At 39.0% G+C, this 20,851-nt stretch overlaps 3 protein-coding genes across 8 annotated transcripts in view; 2 read left to right on the top strand and 1 right to left on the bottom strand.

The window, feature by feature from the left end:
• The window catches only part of LOC135937251 (cardioacceleratory peptide receptor-like), a 52,299-nt gene extending 40,769 nt beyond the window's left edge, over positions 1-11,530 (top strand). The window contains exons 7-9 of the mRNA XM_065480364.1: positions 7,511-7,654; positions 8,513-8,700; positions 8,756-11,530. Coding sequence (XP_065336436.1) covers positions 7,511-7,654; positions 8,513-8,700; positions 8,756-8,833 — 410 coding nt within the window. The 3' untranslated portion in view covers positions 8,834-11,530. The remainder of the gene's footprint in view (positions 1-7,510; positions 7,655-8,512; positions 8,701-8,755) is intronic.
• A 2,541-nt stretch (positions 11,531-14,071) lies between these two features.
• Positions 14,072-17,004, top strand: LOC135937259 (DNA repair protein RAD51 homolog 4-like). Of its 6 annotated transcripts, none has more exons than XM_065480392.1 (5): positions 14,072-14,362; positions 14,427-14,943; positions 15,000-15,465; positions 16,184-16,433; positions 16,492-17,004. In XM_065480392.1, exons 2-3 carry the CDS (start codon positions 14,472-14,474, stop codon positions 15,422-15,424), a joined length of 897 nt encoding a protein of 298 aa, XP_065336464.1. In that variant the 5' UTR covers positions 14,072-14,362; positions 14,427-14,471; the 3' UTR covers positions 15,425-15,465; positions 16,184-16,433; positions 16,492-17,004. The 6 variants fall into 6 exon arrangements, with proteins under 6 accessions (XP_065336464.1, XP_065336470.1, XP_065336457.1 ...); XM_065480398.1 differs by having other exon boundaries at positions 14,416-14,943; positions 15,000-15,431; XM_065480385.1 differs by having other exon boundaries at positions 14,073-14,362; positions 14,430-14,943; positions 15,000-15,431.
• Got1 (Glutamate oxaloacetate transaminase 1) lies at positions 16,990-20,763 on the bottom strand. Its single transcript, XM_065480354.1, has 8 exons — positions 20,540-20,763; positions 18,828-19,009; positions 18,664-18,772; positions 18,385-18,602; positions 18,146-18,296; positions 17,923-18,088; positions 17,376-17,518; positions 16,990-17,323 (listed from the first exon to the last, which is right to left on the bottom strand). The coding sequence occupies exons 1-8, from the start codon at positions 20,649-20,651 to the stop codon at positions 17,169-17,171; spliced, it is 1,236 nt and encodes a 411-aa protein (XP_065336426.1). The 5' UTR covers positions 20,652-20,763; the 3' UTR covers positions 16,990-17,168.
• Between the last annotated feature and the right edge of the window lie 88 nt (positions 20,764-20,851).

Raw genomic sequence — 20,851 nt, 5'->3', positions numbered from 1 at the left:
AAACAGTGCTGAATTGTACGTAATTCATTCTCCCTCCCTGCGCAACACAAGCCCACAGCATGAAAGTAAAATAATTTCGTTGATCCAATATGCTAATGAGCTGCACCACCAATCAAATTTTAATTTCTAATGTGCCGCATGGATTAGCTTTCCCGTTTTAAAACACGCTACATGATTTGTGAATTTCTGATAGTTGGGTCTAGCCATTTTACCACTTAAATTGCCTCTTATCTCGAGAAACTTCTAGACGGCGATTTGTCTAGCGTATGACGGCGCATAAACAAAAATTTAATTAAACCCCGAGAGGGAAGAGCTGCGTAAAACGGGAGCAAAAAGTTGAGAGTGACAAATTATCTAGGCAGCAGCGTCTCCCAAACAGTCTGGAAGTTGCCCTGCACTCATGGGCCCTCGAGAGAATACGCACTTCGTGAGTGAGTGGACTAATTAAGATTTCATTAGCGACTGTGACAACAACACAACACACACACGCCAGTAGCAGAAGCCACTTTAAAAGCTTCTCGCCAGCCAGCTTGAAAAATTGCGTCAAAAGGGCAGAAAATCCCGGCAACCAGCACGATCGCGTTAACTTGCAAAAGCTGCTGCTGTTGTAAGCTTTGCTGCCACGTAGGAAGGGGAAAAGTGCAGGGCAAAGTGCACGTTCCCGTTTGCATTTCAAATGCCAGCAGCGAGAAATTATGTATCATACACCCTCTTTGTGAATGTGATGGTCAAGTAGTAAAGAATAACGAATTTGCAGTGCAAATCGCTCATACGGTGATCTATTTCTAAATTCTACGGCTGTTGTTCCTCCTGGACGCATCTGATGGGAAAATTACTCTTTTGTTATTTGAATCGGTGAAGCGAAAAAGCATCGCGTAAACAAAATCTTAAAAAAAACATTGCTTAATTTTGTCACAATAAATTAAGACCTTTTCAGCGCAAACATTCATAAAAATTTCAAACCTAATGGCCCAAATTCATTTGTGTATTTTTTTTTTAAAATTAGAAGCATTTGGTGATGGTGAAATTTTAGAGCACATGTATATCCACACATTTTTCGTTCTGGGCTGCGAAATTTCCCTGTGCAAATGTGGAAAAATATACTACTGTTTTTTTAATCAAAGAAAGAAGAGGAAATGATTCATTTTGGGAATATTCCCTTTTACTTGCGTTTATCGTAAATAAAATAAGATTTTCTACGAAATAAAAGATGGAAAAATGAAGATTTCCAATCATTAATATGTTATAAAAAAGATTTTGTGAAACCAGTTACTGAAATAGTGGTTTTGCAAAGTTTATTTTTTGTCATCTATCATTTTATTGCTCACTATTAGTGCATTAATGAAAAATGCGAAAATTTGTTTAAAAGCGTGCACTTTAAATCAGTTAATCACAATTGAATATAAAAATTTACTAAACGCACTTTAGGCGCATAACACTAAATTATTATAGTTTAAAGTTTTGTACAGTTTTGAAGCTACTACTCTTATAGTAAGTTTAGCAAAATAAAAACAATTGTATTCTAAGGAAAAATTGCAGATTTTTAAAACGCAATATTGGGTTTATTTAACAAATTGGGATTTTTTATCATCTAAATATCATCCATATATTCAACTTGAAGTGTTTATTTAAAAATTTGAGGCTCCATGAGCCATCTATAAATAAAATTTACATCTCTGTTGCCGATTTTCCTGACTGCCAGCACAAAAGGGCATGATATTTAGTACAGACAACAAGTTGCCATTGGAATTTGGCAATTTAAAACGGCTGCGAGAATATTGGTATTCAGAAAGGAAGAGAACAATTCCGCTGTAAAGGTCCCCCGAAAGAGCGGGCATAAAGGGGTTGGTGTCATCATCAATATTCCATCAGCATTTCTTATAAAGAACAAAGCAATCGTGTGAATAAGTCGGCAATAGTCGGAACGCTGGCCGCGCGTGTGTGCCGTGAATTCGTAAGGGCCTGGGGAAAGGCGGAAATGGAGCAAAAATTCGCGTCGCACCGACAAAAGATTGTGTGTTGCCGTTTTTTGCGGCCGTCGCGCACACATAATGGGCAAGCAGCGATATATCATCTGCAACAACCGCGATAAAAAATCACGACAGCCAGCAATCTTGGCCACGCGCCCGTTTTTGGCTTCTTCCACCGTGCGTATTTTGCCCTGAACTGACTGATTGTGAGGCCGCCCCCACTTTCGAGGGCCGCCCCCTCTCGATCGCAGATATCGCAGGATAATTTGCTGATGTAATTAATAGAGTGCGCACATGATGGATTGCTTTCTGATGGGAAATCGCGGCTCATTATATGATCCGCCTACCACCCAACCCAAACATAAATCTCTCTCTCTCTCTCTCTCTCTCTCTCTCTCTCTCTCTCTCTCTCTCTCTCTCTCTCTCTCTCTCTCGTTGGGAAGGCATTAGCTATTCTAGCTAATTTCACCAAAGGGAGATATAAACGGGCTTCTTCGATCTGCCATGATCCGGATTTTTTTTCCGTTCATATCCACAGTGCGTGATTTTGCTCGGGCCGTGGAGAAATTTACCATGAATCCAAAAGGATTAGCAGACTAAGAAGTGCAAGAAGTCGAGTTTTTTATAGAAAGATGATTGTTTGCAGCCAAAAATTCAAAGATTAAAATATAAACAAATTTGATTTTTGAGGGATTTTTCTTCTAATTTAAACTATTTGCTATACATAATGAGGAGCGTGGATTAAATTTACAGTTTTTGAAAAATGATCATATATACGATATATACTATTCTGCTTTATTAGGAAAATAGAATTATTCTGGTTTCTGGAAAGTTTATTTAAAGTTACGATAAATTTGTTTTTGTCACGTGAAAAGTGACAGTTTAGGAAAAATTCGGTTTCCTGTTTTGATCAACCGTTACAAGCGGAGTCAAATATTCAGATGTCAACTAGAACAGCATAAAATGATGCTGGTTTTCTGCAAATTTTTCCTTTTGTGTTGGACTACGAGAAAATCATGTAATTTCTAAACCGGTTTGTAGTTAAATACAAAACCAAAATTTAAAAAAAAACATAATATGTCTCACCAAGGTTGCTTCTTTTAAATATGGAATATAAGTCTCAATTCTCAATAGTTAATTTCACATGATAACGTCGGTGTTTAATAAAAAAAATTAACTTAATTTTTCGTCCATGAGTCAGTAACAATCTGGTGCTATTCATGAATTCACTGGGATAATACGTGTTTAAGTTTGTCCTCCTCTCCTTTAGTTCGTCAATATACTAAAAAAAAGATTGCACAAAAAATAGTCTTTGCTAATTTTCTAATTTCACTCGGCATGCAGAGGGTATAAATAAATCGATGCAGGATTTCTCAAGTTCTTAATTTTCTCTGCCTGACACGCCCACCAGCCATGGGAAAATTCACAAATCGTTTATACAAGTTTAATTATCAACCGGGACGGCGGAAAAGGCTCCTCGGCCAGCAAGCAGGCAGTGTCGCGAGCGGGAATTTTGCACCCTTATCAGCCATAAAGGCCAAATTGCGCTGGCGAAATTAATGCAGAGCGTTCGGAATTCAGAGCTCGTCGCACGAGTTATTGCTCGATTTGCAAGCGAAAGCGGCAGCCAGGAGGGCGCTGCAATTTTAGTGCCAAATTCAATTTCGTGGAGGAAACCTTGGGTCATATATAAGGGAGCAGACCACGCACACCACTTTTTGCCGAGCCACTGCACCGCAGCGGGCAGGTGCCGACGCGAAATATAATAAGTGGCGGCCGAATTGAGTGACCGAGAGCCGCAACGAGCGAAAGCCTGAAATGGGAAATTGGCCCATTGCCCGATGCTTCAGTCGACCAGGGACGTGAAAAATGTTCCAAGCGAGCTTTGTGACAGCTCGTTGGACTCACAGAATTATTCAATATGACATCGTTTGGCCGTTAATTAAAAAAAATATTTATAATAGGTTCAGCCGATATTTTACATGATACAAAATTTAATTTTAATTTCCGGTGTTAAATTGTGTTGCCTTGTTCAAATGCAATTAAAATAACGTAACCGTTTTTTATTAAATTAATTCTTTGATATTTTTATAACAACTGTTTGGCCTTTTTGTTAATTAAAAACATTGTTTTCAACTTAGACTGTATTTTGGTTCCAAGGATTGTTTAAGACGATTAAAAGAGCGGCTCAAAAGTCTTAATATTGCGCTATTTCTGCTCTTTTGGTTTACAAATGTGAATCAGACACACAGCAAAATAGCAGTCGAGTGTCTAGAGCTCCCAACCCTGTATAATTGAGAAAATCAAACGCCGGTTCAAGGAATTAAGAGGCGAGACTCGACCGAAATTCGAACCAACCTAAAAACTACTCAACACTTCCCCTTCTGTTGCTCTGCTCGATAGCTCCTCTGATTCAACCCTTTATTGTTGCGAGAGCTGCGCGTGCAATTGACCGCTGCCGCCCCCGACGAGTCCGATGAGTCTGCCGAAGAGCTGATCTCAGCCGCGAATTATGGCTTGTCGGCCGTTTTTCGCGAGTCATTGAGCTTTGCGCGCACATGTACACGTGTTTGTCGCTCCGTTCGTCTGGCCAGGCAACGAGAATTTAAATACGCGGCGTGTCAGCAAGTTGGCAATGGCCGGCAAACGCCCAAATGCGTCCATACATTCGGCCCATCAAGTGCAGACGGCCGAAACCGATTGAGCGGATTTTTCAATGGCATCACTGTGACGTCGCTGTTGTCATCATGTTCGTTCACCGCAGACATTCTCGTGTTAGGTGTTGGAATGGCTGTCACGTCGGCGTTAATGTGCTCGGTTCGTTTAAAATGCGTTTCCAGCCGCCAAAAAAAACTGATTATTGTTGAATATCGATTTTCTTCTTAGCTGGAAAAATATTTTGATCTGATTCCAGCTGTTAAAATGTGCTAACCGTGTAAACAATCAACATCCATAAATTCATTTACTTGATAGCTTCAATTGCAATCAAATCAGTGTTTACGAGAGATAAAAAAATCATAAATTTCAAACTGCGTTGTTGGCAGGCGTTTACGAGTAATTATAAAGGCATAAAATAGCTCACTTGAAAGTAATTATAAAGGAGCTGTTATTAAAAGGCATAACGAGTCACGGCCAAAGTGATTTCCGCGAATATCAAAGAGCCTATCTTCCTTCTTTTACCGTGGCCAACGTGTAGCAAAAGTTGAGGAGGAAAGTAATTTACGAGGCCATTTTAATGGCTTTGTTTACCAGCGGATATAATAATAAAGATTTTCCTTTGTGTGGGTTTCCCGCAGAAAAGATAGATCTGCGAGTGCACCCCCAGCTTTTGACACACATTCCGCTTGGTAAAGCGGTGGTGGCGGCGTCGGCGGTGGCGTTGGCGGCGACTGGTGGGAGATTGGCCCCTCGGGGTGCACCACTCCGACGCTCGCGGCCGTTTTCGTCCGTTTTTGCTGGCGCAACGAGAGTGACGCCGAACGTCGTCTTGTCGCCGCTAAATCATTGATTTAGGCCGCATTTATTTTGTGACAGCAATAATCGTACAACGACAAACCGCCGACCACCGCTGCGTGCGCCCCAAAAACCGGACTAAAGCGGCCGGCTGTTTGCAAATAACAGAGGGTGGGGAAAGTGGGTGTTTTGTAAGAGGTGCTCTTGCCAAACCCGGCTGCTATCAGCCTTATGGCAGCCCCGTTTTCTCACGGCTCGAGCAATGAAGGCTGCGTTTATTTTTCGGCCAATTTCCACGCTGCGATGTAGCATTATAAACTTGCTCTTAAAGCTGCCCTAAAACTTAAATGTTGGAGGTGTTTTTTTTTCAACACTATTGTTTAACAAACATTGCTATACTTGCACATACTATGTAATCTCCAGATTAATATTAACTATTCCACGCGACACTCTCTGTCAGTATCCCAGTCGCAATTCCATCAAGAAATTGGAATATAACAAATAATTCAAGTATTTGCATCATTTAAAATTTTTATATTGAAATATTTCAGTTGTTTAATATTGCTTGAATAGAAAGAGACTATTTAAATAAAATTGTGATTTAAATATTATATTATTTTATTGCATTAATGAGATACAACTTTTAGACTTGTAATTAAAATATCAAAATCAAAGTAGAGCCCAACGGGTGATGTTGAGCGTTTAGTCTGATATGTTTGCAAAATATTAGTGCGATCTTACAGATTTGTTGCAGGCAGTTTTGCAGATGTCACTGTCAACATTTTCCGTTGTACAATTTGCACATTCACATATGAACCACTCGCCTCGATTCACAGATGTCGGTCCGAAATAGTTAGATTTACAAATTTGGTTGTGAAAACCGTGAACCGCAAAGTAGTAGAATATATGTCTCGCTTTAAAGACCGGTTTTATTTCCAACAATCATCTCCCATGGCCGGCGTGAGAGATGATTCTGAATTTTCTGAAAGGGCTAAAAAACAGGAAAATAAATTTTATTTTTCATCATATCATTTTGCAAAAGTATTACATTTGAAGTGAGCAGCAAAGCAAAGGATTTGTTCATTATAGTGGCCATTCAAATAGCAGTAAACGAATGGCGATAAATTATAGACCGCCAAGCTGTAATCCGGTGTAAGCCCCTGCAAACGAGCAAGTCGGCAACCGGCTTGTTATTAGTGCGCGGCAAATAGCCTACGCATTTTCATTGCGCACAAATGGACACATGTGATATATACTTCTGCAATCTCTCTCTTGGTGAATGAACAGAATCAAAGCAAAAATATTTTACTTTGATGACAGAGTTGCCATTCAAGGCAATTGGCTTGAAAATATGTACTTTTACTCCTACATGTGTTGGCAACAGAAGTCAAAACAAGTTTTACTGATGAGCAAACTCCAAGTCTTATCGAGTCAGAAGCTCCAAAAGTGGAGTGGAAGATCAAAACTGTGCTTGGCAGAGCCAAATCAGATTGAATCAGAGTAAAATGTACTTCTCTCGCCAGTTATTGTTTAAGTCGGGGTGGATATTTATGCGCGTTGTTTTTCGAGTGCAGACTGACAAGACAGGTTGCCGAAATATTTATTGGTCTCCACCATCAGTGGGCGAAACAGCAACTAAAAGCCGAGTTTGTGGTGCAACATCGGCCCACTTTTCACCACCGATGAATAATCGCGCGTTATGCAAAGTTTTTTCTTCAGCACAGCAAATTGCGGACAATATTGCGCAGGAACAATAAGAACTTTTGAAACGGCAAAATGATGCGGAGAGCCACTTTTGCACAGTCAAATTTACGACCGAATTCGACGCAAATAACCCGAATTTCTTCTTCTCCCGCATAGAGACACAGTGAGAAAGAGGATTTATCGTTGCGCGAACTTTTATTATGGATTCCTCCTCTCGAGAGGGAAAAGTGTCGCGTGTTCGTACTTTGTGGTCGGCCATGAAAATTGCTTTATGGAAGTAATTTCTTGCAGGCAAAAGAGGCTGACTGCGAGTATTTTTTTATTTTTACTCGCATTCGCTAGCTTGTACGTATGTAAAAACACTTCTATCTTGTTTGCTGCAGGCGGATCGAGTCAGCGCAAGGGCAAACTGTCGAGGGCCAAGAGCGAGGAGGAGGAGGAGCGCAACAGCCGAAGGGCCAGTTCCAGGGGCATCATCCCCCGCGCCAAGATAAAGACCGTCAAGATGACGTTCGTCATAGTTTTAGGTATCAAACAGTAGAATAGAACTGTGCACAATCTTTTGCTGCACTACTTGTGTGGATTTTTTCAAGGCCGGAAATTTACTTTACCAACTGGTGAATTTATGCAAACTGTCATTTTCAAAAGAGGTCAACAAATTCAGTTTTTTCACGTGTGCAGATTATTTTGGCCCTTTTTAAGTTATCGCATTAAGATAAATTTGATTTAAGTTCTGTTAGTGTGTTTCATATTGGGCTATAGTGGGGGTTTAGGCGGAAAAACACTTATTTTGGAGATAAAAATGTCATTAATATGAAATATCTGCACAATTTCAGCTAACGATTGGATCGCGTGCAATTCATGTCAAACATTTAATTTATTAACTAACTAAAAATTACTTAGCCTAAAAAGTCAAATAAATTAGCTTAGTAAGGTTATAAAATATTTACATATTTGTTTATTCCTACTATCAAAGTTACAAAATTTAAATACATCAAATTAAGACATGGTATTAACGGGTAAACAAATGCTAGCAGAAAACTGCAAAAGTTATCTCACGCCGCACTGAGCCGCAATTTAAATTTACGAGTAAGGCTAAAAATTATTTGCTCATATGGAGATTAAAATACTACTTAGGAGAGATATCAATCGTGATTTTGCGATAAAATCAGTTTTGGTCGAGCAAAATTGGTTTTGAACGATTTAAAAAAACATGCTGCTTAATAAGAGATTATTTACAAAGTTTAGAAAAAAATTAACCAACTAAAATTGCCGAGTTTTCAGTATTTGATTCGTTTTGTTAATTATTCACCTCATGCATAACACGATTAAACTATTTTATTCCTAGATTCGACTTAAATTTGTTTGCCTTTCAATGTTACCAGTTTTCATCGCCTGCTGGAGTCCGTACATCGTGTTCGACCTGCTGCAGGTGTTTGGGCACGTGCCGCGGACGCAGACCAACCTGGCGGTGGCCACGTTCATCCAGTCGCTGGCGCCGCTCAACTCGGCGGCCAACCCTTTTATTTACTGCCTCTTCTCCAACAGCGTCGGCAAAACGCTGCGATCTCGCGTGAGTGCAGCTGCGACGGGTGCAGCGCGAGATAAAGAATTAATTTGTGTTGCAGAGGGGAAATGCGCCACTGGCAGGCAAGGTGCTTGTGAAGGGAACGGCGATGGTCGGAGGAGCGGCTGCAAGACTTTAAGCGTGTAATTAAGAGCATTTCCGCGTAAATCATGGTAACCGTAAAATGTACTTTTCTATTGTATCGCTTTGTGTGCACGGTTCAACTCGACGGAGTCTGTGCGGGATGAGAGAGCTTGGTTTTGAGGAAGAAATGGAGCTATATATGAATTGAAAAGGCTTTTTCCAAAGATTTGCTATGCAGTGGACTCTATTAACGTCATTTTTTTATGATTTCTGTGACTTCTGAAGATTGAACACTGATTTCCATGAGATTTGGATGTTGGAAATTTCAAATTTTCGGATATTGTTATGCGTCAAATTTACTCTTGGAAGTATTTTAAGACGTTTAAAGCCGCATCTAAAATGGTGCATTTGGAGCCCTAAACCATCTTAAACTGCCAAAAACATAATATAATCACTTGTGAAGCCTATCAAACACCTAAAAACACGCAAAATTATCTACATTTTAGGCGCATTTAGGGGTTTTCTACAAAAGCTATATATTTCACGTTTTTTTTAAATAAATTTTAAACTTTTCGGAACCTGAAAATTCAAGAGAAAATAAAAAAATGTAAATTTTACAAGTAAAAGTTCAACCATTTTAGCAATTTCTAGTTTTCAATGCAAGATAATCACGAAAAGCGGGATTCATAACACAATTTTCTTGTTGTTTAATCCAGTCTTTTTTCAATTTTAATGGTTTTGTAATCGGAAACGAATGGTCTAGCTGAGTTAAACTAGTATAACTTTTTAAGAGCTTTGGGTAATAGTTTTGGACCAATCAAAAAGTACTATTTCGATCGATTTATTTATTTTCATTGAAAATAACAGAAAAGAGCCAATTTCGAAATTTTTTGTGTATTTTAGAAGAAAAATCACATTTTAAAATAACTGCATCCCAACTCAACCCCAAAGAATGATATAACTGTCATGAAAACCAGTGGGGTAAAATGTGCAAAGAAATTATAAATCCTTTAAATTTTAGCTCAAAACCATTCCTTTTTTGTTGAAAAACCAAATAAAAAATCTTATAGAATCTTAATAATACCAATTTTTTAATGAATATTAATAGCAATTTGAATTTGTTTAAAATTTCTTGTTTAATCAGTATTTGTAAATATTTTTCCAACTTCCCTCTCTGACGAACAATCCGCACGCTCTCCAATTCAATGCATTTTAAGTACGTCCTTAGCTCGTCCGTATGCTAATGAGATACACACAGCAAAAATGGCTCTCGTTTCATCTCACAGTTCCGCTGCTGATTATAAGAACAGTTCCAAGGCTTCTCAATTCCAGCAACCGTAAAGCGGCCGTCGATCTCCTTTGAGTTGTTGTTGTTGTTGTCTTCGCAAATGATTTATGCATTTTCCGAGGCGGCAACAAAAGATCGGGGGCCGTTCCGACTGCAGGTCGTTCGTTTCGCACAATTTTATCTTGAGGCGAACGCGCGCACCGCGACTCTCTCGGCGCACAATCATTGCAATCGGTACCATGCATATATACACACGTTTTGTTCGCGAGTGAACAATTTTATCTGTTTGGAATGCGGCCAATGTAAACAGAGAAGTGACTCCAATACATAGACAATGAGAGAGCTGGAGGCAGCGCTGCCGAGCAAGTCCCGCGTTTGTGACCTGGAATACATAAGGAAAGGGCGGCAGACGCACTCGTCGTCGCTGCTAATTTGTCTGTCCGCTTCACGGCATTGCAATCAATTTTTGGCTCATTTCCCTGCAGCCCCCACTTCGTGGATATTTGTGCTGAGGTACAAGCAGAAGCTGAATTTATTATACGTCTTAAATTAAGAGCATTCGCCAAATGATTTTTAATTTAAGCAAGCTTTTCAAGCTCAACTTTCTTTCAAACAGAATTCCTCAACACTTAGTTTTGTTTCAAGACTGATAATTCTAATAGCATCAGAGTAAAATGAGAATCTGCAATTTTTTAAAATAGTTTGAGCTGGCAATGCAAAAAGAACAGGTGGGTCAGCTCAATCCTCAAACGAATAAGACTGAAGACAGTTTAAATCGATTGAATTTTACTCGCGGCTATTTAATTCTCTTCAGTGTCACCAGTTAAACTTGATTAGCCGTTTTAGCTGTGTTATTGTCTATTAATCACTATTATTGCTGTCTATGATACTGGATGTGATGTTGATTAGCGACTATTCAAGCTATAATTCTTCGAAACATGTTGTATTTGTGTATATTTAAATGTGGCGCAATATCTTGTTACGATCAGTTCTAACAGCAGCTGCATTTCCGCACTTGTGTTGAAATGAGAAATAATTATTATAACTTTTGAATAAAACGGCAAAGTCTCTATTTTCCAGGGGTTATACAAATATATATATGGATCTAGAAATGTACTAAATATATGATAGAATATTAAGCGGTATTAAAACTGACCATGAGCCAAGAGCTATATATATGATACTTTAATAACACAACTCACGCTCAGGGCTTTGGATTTGTTTTAATTTCAAAATTAAAATGTTTCAATATGCAACTAACAATAAAATTGCTATGTGAATTCCAGGGCCCTTAATTATAGAATTAAAGTACTTAATTTTAAGGCAAAGAAGCGATAAATTATTGAAAACATAGATGTATTCTGGAATATCTGTTATGTGACAAACAATGGACATTTAATAGTAACTGAGAGGCTTTTACGAATAAATCTGTTCCGTGTATAACAATTTGAGTGTCATTTTTATTCCCTTTTGAAAAACGGTCCCCCAAATTGTAAAAATTTTACAACGTCACGGATGAATTACTGCGCAGCACTGTTTGTTCCCGTCACGTTTTATGGTCCTTTCGGGTTGTAAACTCTGGACCGCAATTACAAGCCAACACATCAGTCTGCGATATTTGGCAATTGACGTCTGCAGTGGCGCTTATTTTTTTTTTGTTATTAGTATTATATATATATATATGACGTGGATGACGCCCAAATGTCGGCCCTGGCGGTGATGATAAATGCGTTTTTGCTTCATCTCCCTCCGTCGCCGAACGATATGTGACGAGAGCAAAAAATGTTTTCGACAAAAAATGTATCACATATCGTGCTGGCACTGGGACTTGGGACTTGACGTGTGCTATTATATGTGCGGAAAAAGCTGTATCGGTGAAATGCCACCGAGATTGGTCCTTCTGTTTTTTTCACAAATGATGCAATCTAGGCCACACTATATCATCACCATAACTCAAAATATTCGCCTATTCTTTCCAAAAAATGATGGCAAACTGATAAAAATAAATAAATAAATATAAACTAAATTGTTTGTTTGCTTGTTCATTATTGTACTGGTTAAAGAAAAATTAATTTAAAAAAAGTGTTAAAAATATGCTAGACTTTTTTACTGTTTAATTTAAAATAAATAAAATATAGATATATAAATATAAAATTTTTAATAAACGCAATACTAGGCGTACACAACACTACAACAGAACAATACTAAACCAATCACGTTTTGCAGAGTTTGAAAGCTTCTCTTTTAGTCATTTTTTTATTTGAATTAAATTTCTTAGTTTTTAAACAATTTTGAAGTGCGTATCGGTTCCCCTAAGTAGTTCTTGAGCTTTAACAATGGCTTAAACATACACTCTTGCAGCGTGTTTTATAAGGTCAAAAAGAGATTTTGAAAGACTCGACTAATGTGAAATTTACAAGAAAGGAGCGGAAAGGATTGATTTTTTTAGTTTCAAGTTAATCTTTATCTTGGTCCAGCAGGGCAACTCTGCTTCATACATTGCCATATCCAGTCAAATAATTTTTTTAATCGATATATAAACACATTAAGAACGGCGGGCGTTTTTACACCGCCAAATTCGGTTAATCTAGAAACTCCCGCTAGAAGAAGACATTAATAATATTTTCCAGATTAAGTAAGATAACAAAATACAAGCAATAATTTTATTATTATGCGTCCTCTCCGCGCAAAGTTTTCGGTCTCGACTCGCTCATTCTCATTGCTGATAGAACGTGCGAACGTGCGTATATATGCTGCAGGGCAATTCTCTGGGGGATGAGAAGTGTGTGTAAAGTGTATCTATCATCGCCACCTCATAAAATGCGCCTGGCCTGCCTTTGCCTTTCCGCGGCACAATGTGTTCTTCGCGTCATGTACTTTTCCTATGTAGTACACGGTATCCTCAAGTGCCACTTCAAATATTTCCCGCAGGACTTCCCAGCCGCCCGATACATACTTTTGGGAAAGAGAGAAAAGTGTGTATAACTTTCGCCACCAATGCTGTTGACGTCTTTTTATTATCACCCGAGAGTATCACCGTCACCAAGGAGAAGTGCCTCTCTTGCCGTCTTTACAACTAAGCCAGAACAAAAATAAATAAATATGTCAACATGTCAAAGTGAAATAGAAATCAGTCTTCTATAAGAAATGTGATAAACTATAAGGATGTACATATTAGGACACGAAAATCCTGTTTCCTTAAATATAATTCTTACGGAGAAATAATAGGATTTTTGGCCCATTGTCGGATCCTAATCTCTTCTATCTTTATCAAAAGCAACATTAAATTCCCGAGACTTAACCAAGAATGTATTAAAATTGTATGAAAGAATAAAAAATGGCATAATTTTATTGCAACACTAGTCAACCTCAAAAGCGATGGAATTTGTGTAAAATTTCCAAAAACGAAGGGTAAAGAAATTTCATAAATTATGATACATAGATATTGAGAAAACCAATTTTTTTTCAGTTACCGCAAAATGTTAGCCAAAAATTGCATAAATTGAGCAGTGAAAAAACAAATACGACGTCGTTTCATCAGCACTATGGCAAGTTAATAGAATAATGGTCAACCAATAATTTAAAATAAACAATATAAATTGTTAGTAAATCTCAAACTGTTACAGTTTTCGCCACCTCTACTTTTACATGGAATCCTCATAAGAACTGGCGAGATGTGTAACTCGGCAGTAACTGTAACTTTAAAATAATAACAAACAGTTTTTGACGTTCTGTCTAATTTATTTAGAAATTTAAATAGTTAATTTCGAAATTTTAACTGTTGCAGAATTAACGTGTTAGCCAGCTTCACCATTGCTCAAATTACAAGTAATTGTACCAATATTTTAATTAATATTTTTTCATTATCTCAAGGCCTTTTTGCCATATATGTACAATATTTAATATTATCCGTTTTGGCGCCTCTGCCTCCTCGCTTTATGTGATCGAATGCAGGGCAGGGCGAATGGAGAGGGTGCCACCGTGCCATAGCATCTTCTGCCAAGAATGCCACGCCCATTGAGTTCAAAACAAAAACACACGTGCGTAGATCGCTGGAGAGCGTTTCTCTTGTGCTCTTTCTTGTTTGTGAGAGATAATCTGTCATAAAGGGCAGAAAAACTGTCGCAAAAGTTTCATTTGGAATGTTTTGACAAATTTTCTGTTTCGCTTCGCTTTCGCTGGCCTTCGACTTGAGCACAACAACATGAAGCACCACGAAGTGGAGTTCACATGGCAGCAGGCACAAAGCTTGAATCCCAGTAGCAACGGGCACGGCATTCTGGTCGCACACCTTCTGTAAGTTTGCCAAATTAACCGCCACTTTTCCAGCAATTTTTTCTAGCAATTAGCATCGTTTCAGCAGGGCTTCGGTTTGAGTTGAGTAGCGAACCACAGACCAAATAAAATGGCCCTACGCGATCTGACCGACATCTTCAAGCAGGATGACTTGATTCGCCACCTAGGAAAAAAGAAGATTATCACTGCCAGGGATTTCCTTTTGGCCGAACCTTCTAGACTTGCTCCGCTCACATACCAGGAGGCGAAGGCTCTCAAACTCAGGGTAGCCAGGGCGTGTGCACCGTTTGCCCAAAGTGGCCTGCAAACGTACAAAGAATTCGTGACCAACTCTGCTGTTGTTCCCAGCGGCGTGCCTCAGGTGGACTTGATTTTATCTGGAGGGCTTAGCACAGGACAAATTTTAGAGATCTTTGGATTCAGCGGAACGGGGAAGAGTGAATTTTGCCACCGTCTCTCAGTGAACGTCTCGTTGAACCTGAGGAAACCCGTGTTGTACCTGCATACCAAAGGGGACTTTGATGCGCAAGCCATTCTGAGAATCATGCGAGGCTCAGCACCAGTGCCACCAAGCTCTCAAGGTCGGAAAACTGGTCTTTGTTTCTTTAAAAACATTGATTTTGATTCCCCCGTCCAGCCATGGAAGATGCAGCCAAAAAGATCCAAGTGGCCCACATCCGTAGCATGGAGCACCTGCTTGTCGCCCTGCCAAACCTCCTGATAAGGACAAACCCTCGAGTTGTGATTGTCGACTCAATGGCCGCCCTGGTGCATCCCCTTCTCGGCGCTCAAATGGTCACCTTGGCCAAACTGCAGACCGTTGCCAACGGGCTGAAGAGGGCGGCTGCAGACAGCCAATTCGCCCTTCTGCTGGTGAATCACCGCACGGAGGCGGCAGTGGACGCCACTGAGGATGAGCTTGAGCCAAGGGCCGCCATGGGTACTGCCTGGCAGTCGGTGCCCCAGACTAGACTCTTGTTCGCCAAAGAAGAAGACAGCTATTCTGTCAGTTTGGTCAAGGATGCTTACTTGCCAAAGAAGACCACAGTTGTCAAATATTGAGTGAAAAGTGATTACCATACTGCTTCCAAGGCATTTCTTTCGTGAAAATAATATTCGTGATATACTCATTGTCAGTTTAAATTGAAGTTAATATTCCCATTTAATCCATTCGCGAGGAAATTTGTGGAGTGGGGCCTAGACTTAATAATAATGATTTTAAAACACTCAAGTGCTAAAACAATCGAGAAAATCACTTAATTCCAGGGAGAAAATTTCCAAATTGCTTCTACGGTTAGGAACGGGAAATTCTAAAAAGGAGATCAAAAATAGACTAAATTTAAGGTTAATTTTGTATGATTGGTTCTCTTCAAGGATGGGTAACCCCTGATAGCAAACAATTCTCGAAATCTCCGTGTCCCAAGAACATCGCTAAGGAATAACATGGGAAATAACGAGTCCAGATAAGGAATAGCTGAAATTTCATTTCAAACCAGCGCTAACCAGCATAATTGATCTCCTTGCACAAATTTTCACTGCCCAATGACCGACCGTACAAGAAGAAAATTGGAAAATTTTCCACCTCAAATTAATAAGTTTTATCCATTTGTTTTAAATTATAATATTCTCAGTTTTCTCTTAGAACCAGAAAGCTCAATGTAATTGTTTTTTTAATTAGTCTCACGTTGTGCCATTGAATGCAAACTGTACCAAAATCCATGACAGGTTTAACAGGGTTTAAAGTAAAACGATTTAAGTGATTGAGTGCGTTTCGTGATAAGATTGCCATTGTTAGTAATGCAGACCGTTTGATTGTTTCAGAGAGAAAATTAAAAGACTGCATGAGTATGGAAACCTCAACTTGCCGAGCAACGCATCTAGACCCACAGTCCGATGTCAATATTGCTTTAATTTCTGGAATGAGCAGCTCTACAAAGTCAGGATCAAGGCCAAGCACAGACATTCGACGGCATCGTTGAAAGTTCTTAGGAGGTACAATGAAAACCCAAACCAGCTGAGGCCAATCGAGAAGAACCTTGTCAAGAAGTTGCAGAAAACAACAAACAACATGGTACGTGACTTACTGCTTCCCATGTCAAATTGGAAATAATTTACAATTTTTTCTCCAGGTTTTGACTTGCTCAGTGTGTCATAAGACCACCTCATTTGAACTGCCTAGGGCTGCTCCCAAAGTGCCTGTAGTGCAAGAGCCTGAGTCGGTCAAGAAAAAGAAGAAGAAGAAAAAGAAGGACAAGCTGTGTGGCCTGAGTATGTCTATTTCAGGAACTGGATCGGACTTGCTATGCAGAACTCCACTTTCCTCAGCTGCTTCTTCGCCACTCACTATGTCACCGTGTCCTTCTCCAACACCTGTGAAAACACCAAAAATTCTGATTGCTTCCACCCCCAAAGGCAAGTTCCATCCCGCCTCTACTCCAAACAATTCTAAAAATAAGAGTCCTTCAGTATTGCCTTTGAAATCTAAAAATAAAAAAGGCAAGCCGGAGAAAAAATCAAACAAAAATCTGCTAAAGCAAAAACTGAACAGAGATGTAAAAAATAGCCTCAGGGACTTCTTGACTTCAATTCCATGAACTGTAGCTCAAGTTCAATAAATATAAATCGCGTTATTTTTAACAGAACATTAATTTGTATTATTTATTATCTTATCATCAGCCTTTTCTAATGTCAACATTGATCGGAATTTTTGAAATGAGCGGACCTGCCTCAACCAAAGTTTTAATCTAGAAAGCATTATTATTGCAATTAATATTTGGAGGTGAAACCAAAAGCAATAGCTGACTAATTAGAGAGACGAGTCGAGACCAACTTTCGAGACTGTCTCGAAAATGGCGTTGGCCACGTAATCGATGTTCTTGCTTGTCAGCCCGCACATGTTGATGCGTCCACTCTTCAGCAGATAGATGTGATACTCGTTCACCAGTGTCTCAACGTGCTTCTCTGTAGGAGCAATCAATAGATTTTGTTGCAAATTGTTGAATTGAATCCTTACGATTGAGACCAGTGTACGAGAACATGCCAATCTGGTTGGTGATATGTTCCCAAGTGCCTGGCGTTCCAAGTTTCTCCAGACGCTCCCTCAACCCTTGCCTCATGCTTATGATGCGGTCGGCCATTGTCTTAATGCATCCCTTCCTGAAATGAAAGAGAAGATGAAAATAGTTTAGGTCTGGCTACTGTAATCCAGTTAGATCATTTATTTAAAAAAAAAATACACGCAGGTAATTTAATGAGATTTAAATTATTAAGTGCGAAGACGCAGTATCTATTTTTTTCATCTAAAATTTTCAGTAATAGCTACCCATCCTTATTAAATCTGCGCAGAGCTATTTATACGCCATTTGATGATTTAAATCTTATAACTAATTTTGTTTGGTACCAACATCTTTAATTTGATTTCTTTGAGAAATCTTTAATTTGAAAAATTATATTCAAGAGAGAAACGGCTAAATACTTGAACCAATTTTGATGACTAGAGTAAATTCATTAACTTAAAATCAAAGTCACGGTTGTATTTAAATGATATCGTTTTTACACACCATTCCTCGTAGAGTTCAGGAGTGTTGAGCACCGTGGACACCACGCTAGCACCGTGATTTGGAGGATTGGAGTACATTCCTCTCACTAACAGCGTCAGCTGGGACTTGCTTGGAGCTACGACTTTGGTCTCATTCACAACCACTGTCAGGTTGCCAGCACGCTCATCTAAAATTTCACAAGGTTATTTTTTATTCTTTGTTGCGAGCAAAAACTAAAACTTACTGTAAAGACCGAAGTTCTTGGCGAACGACTGACATCCAACAAGCTCAAATCCGCGCTCCACAAAGTATCGGATTGCAAAAGCGTCTTTCTCTAAATCGCCAGAGGCAAAGCCTTGGTACGCGCAGTCAAAGAGCGGGAACAGTTTTTTCTCCTGCGGAAGGAAAAGAACAAAATTTGACTTATCAACCAGCAAAATGTGTCGTTTTTATTTTTTAATATTCACTGCAATAATTTCTCACCTGGACCACATCAGCGATTTGCTTCCACTGGTCAGGGGTTGGATCCACTCCAGTAGGGTTGTGTGCGCAGGAGTGCAAGATGATGACCGAGTTTTCGGGAGCGTTGCGCAGATCCTCCAGCATGCCGTCCAGATCCAAACCGCGTGTTTCAGCTTTCCAATATCGGTATGTCTTTGGCTCGGTGAACCCAGCACTGACAAAAATCAGATGGTGATTTTCTGGAATGATTTAAAACCTTAAATAAAACGGTTCAAAGGATCACCATTTTTGGTAACTTACCCCAGGTGGGCACAGAGTAGTAAAAGGTTTTATATTTGAGAATGCGGCCCAAAAACTCGGCTGCCATGCGCAAGCTTCCTGTGCCACTCAAAGTTTGAATTCCGAACGCCTGAAACCAAACTGTTTGGTACTTGGACTTGCTCCTCTAGCTGATGAAGATGTACCCTTCCTTCGGCAATAGCTTTGTTATCCTTGCCAAGGAGCATCCTGGTGGCTGCGGTGGAGAATGGGTCCAGGCCCAAAACAGGCAAATACTCGTGGTTGAGGGCCTCATTGTTGGCCATCGCCTGCTCGGTCTTTCGCACCACTGGCAGCACCCATGGTTTACAATCATCAGTACGATAAGCTGGAAAGCACAGAACGACGGCTTGAGATTATTTTGGTAATTATTTTTGGTTGCAAAGGTTTGACATATTGTAATAGTTGTTTATTTTAGCCTAAAATAGCGCAGATTGTTGTTTTGAAATTATTTATCAAATAAAACCAGTGCGTTGTTTAAATATTAGCTCATCAGCAAAAGATTAATGAGTGGATACAACACGTAAATTAATTCAGTGCGCACACTCCCTAATAATCTTTTCCAACTCCCGTTAACAAGGACGAAGGCTTGACCGCGATTGACGAATCAGAGCGAAAGAAGATTGCACAATTTGTGGGTATATCATATATTATTCTGACCTCATGATGCCCTAAAACCGCTATCAGTAAATTATATCGAACCAAAACATTCACACATTATGGAAAAACTAAGAAAAATCAAAATGCAAATAATTGCTACACACGTTATATATGTTGAGATGGCATAGAATTGTATTATTTATATTTTGTTTAAGACGCAGTGATTAAAGTCTTTTATAAAGTTGGGATATAATATATCTAATATAAGGAAAGTCTACTATAGATTAAAATTGGGAGGGGAATAAAAACATGCGTCGAGATTAGGATAATTTGTAAAATAATATTTATAGAAAGGACTTTAATCAGATGCCATACAATTGAAAGCTCTTGAATGTTTGCCTGACAGCAGGACCTTGGTCGAACGTATAGTGGTGTAGCTATCAGCTGTCTCATAGTGACAAAAATATCAATCTTTTAAAGCAAAGTAATTATAATATACATCATACTAAATAAGGAGAGTAGATACTACATAGAGCAAAATATTTCGGAATTTTTTTCATTGAAACTCTACAGCGCGGATTTAAAAAAATGCATGCGTCAATAACAAAATAATGTTTAAAAGTGCATGTTTTTGAAATACATAACTCAGCAAAACTATTAAATCTTTGTACATAACAAAAATTAAAAAAAATACGCACCATTTCCATGTCAAGTAACAAAATTTTACTTATTGCATTAATCAGTTTTGTAAATCAATAATTTATTCGATTAACTTTTGCCCACGCAAATAAAACGTTCTGATCTGCGCGAAAAAAAGGAAAAATATCAGGCGTATATTGGGCAAATTTATGTTCTATATACTAAGATCAGATAATTATGAGCATAAATTAAAAAGACATAATAAACCAAAGCTAAAAAAACAGTGAGCTTTAAATTCTAAAAATCTCCAGCTCAAAATAAAAAACTCTTGAAGGGTCGCAGATTTTCAAAAACGCTCCATATAGGAACATCGAACGCGGCTAAAAAACTTTTATTTCTTACAAACCTATTATATTAATATCTGTATACATAACGTATTATGTCCTAAGAGTGCTTGGTTACTTCTTTCTTAGCTCCTAACTCAGCGGAATTGAGAGGAATGAAATTTGAAGCAAAATTTCCCTATACGCTCGAGCAATTATTGCGGTGTGATACTTAACCTGCGCGAATACGTGACAAAAAATTGATTTGGAAAGAGTTAAAACCAATTGGAACTAACCTCCGACGCCCAAGTTAACTTTGTTGGGGTTGGTGTCGTCCAAGAACGCCTTGTTCAGGGCGAACACCTCAATCGGTGGGCCGGTGGTGACTTCAGAGAACCTGGAGGTCATGGTTGAGGTCAACGAAAGAGAAATTTTCGGCTGCAGTCGAGTTATTTGAAGGCTCTGTGACGTCTTTGGTCAGATGGTGGGCTCGTTCACGGCTGCCAACCAAAATTGTCGCCGGTTATCTGTCACGCGCGTTGAGCGTGAAATTTTAAGGTGAAGCATTCAAGCACTTTCTTGCTGTTGATAATTGAGAATCTAAACTA

The sequence above is a fragment of the Cloeon dipterum genome, chromosome 1, assembly GCF_949628265.1.
Source record: "Cloeon dipterum chromosome 1, ieCloDipt1.1, whole genome shotgun sequence".
In the NCBI taxonomy this organism is placed as follows: Eukaryota; Metazoa; Arthropoda; class Insecta; order Ephemeroptera; family Baetidae; genus Cloeon; species Cloeon dipterum.
This window is presented reverse-complemented; position numbering and strand designations above follow the sequence as displayed.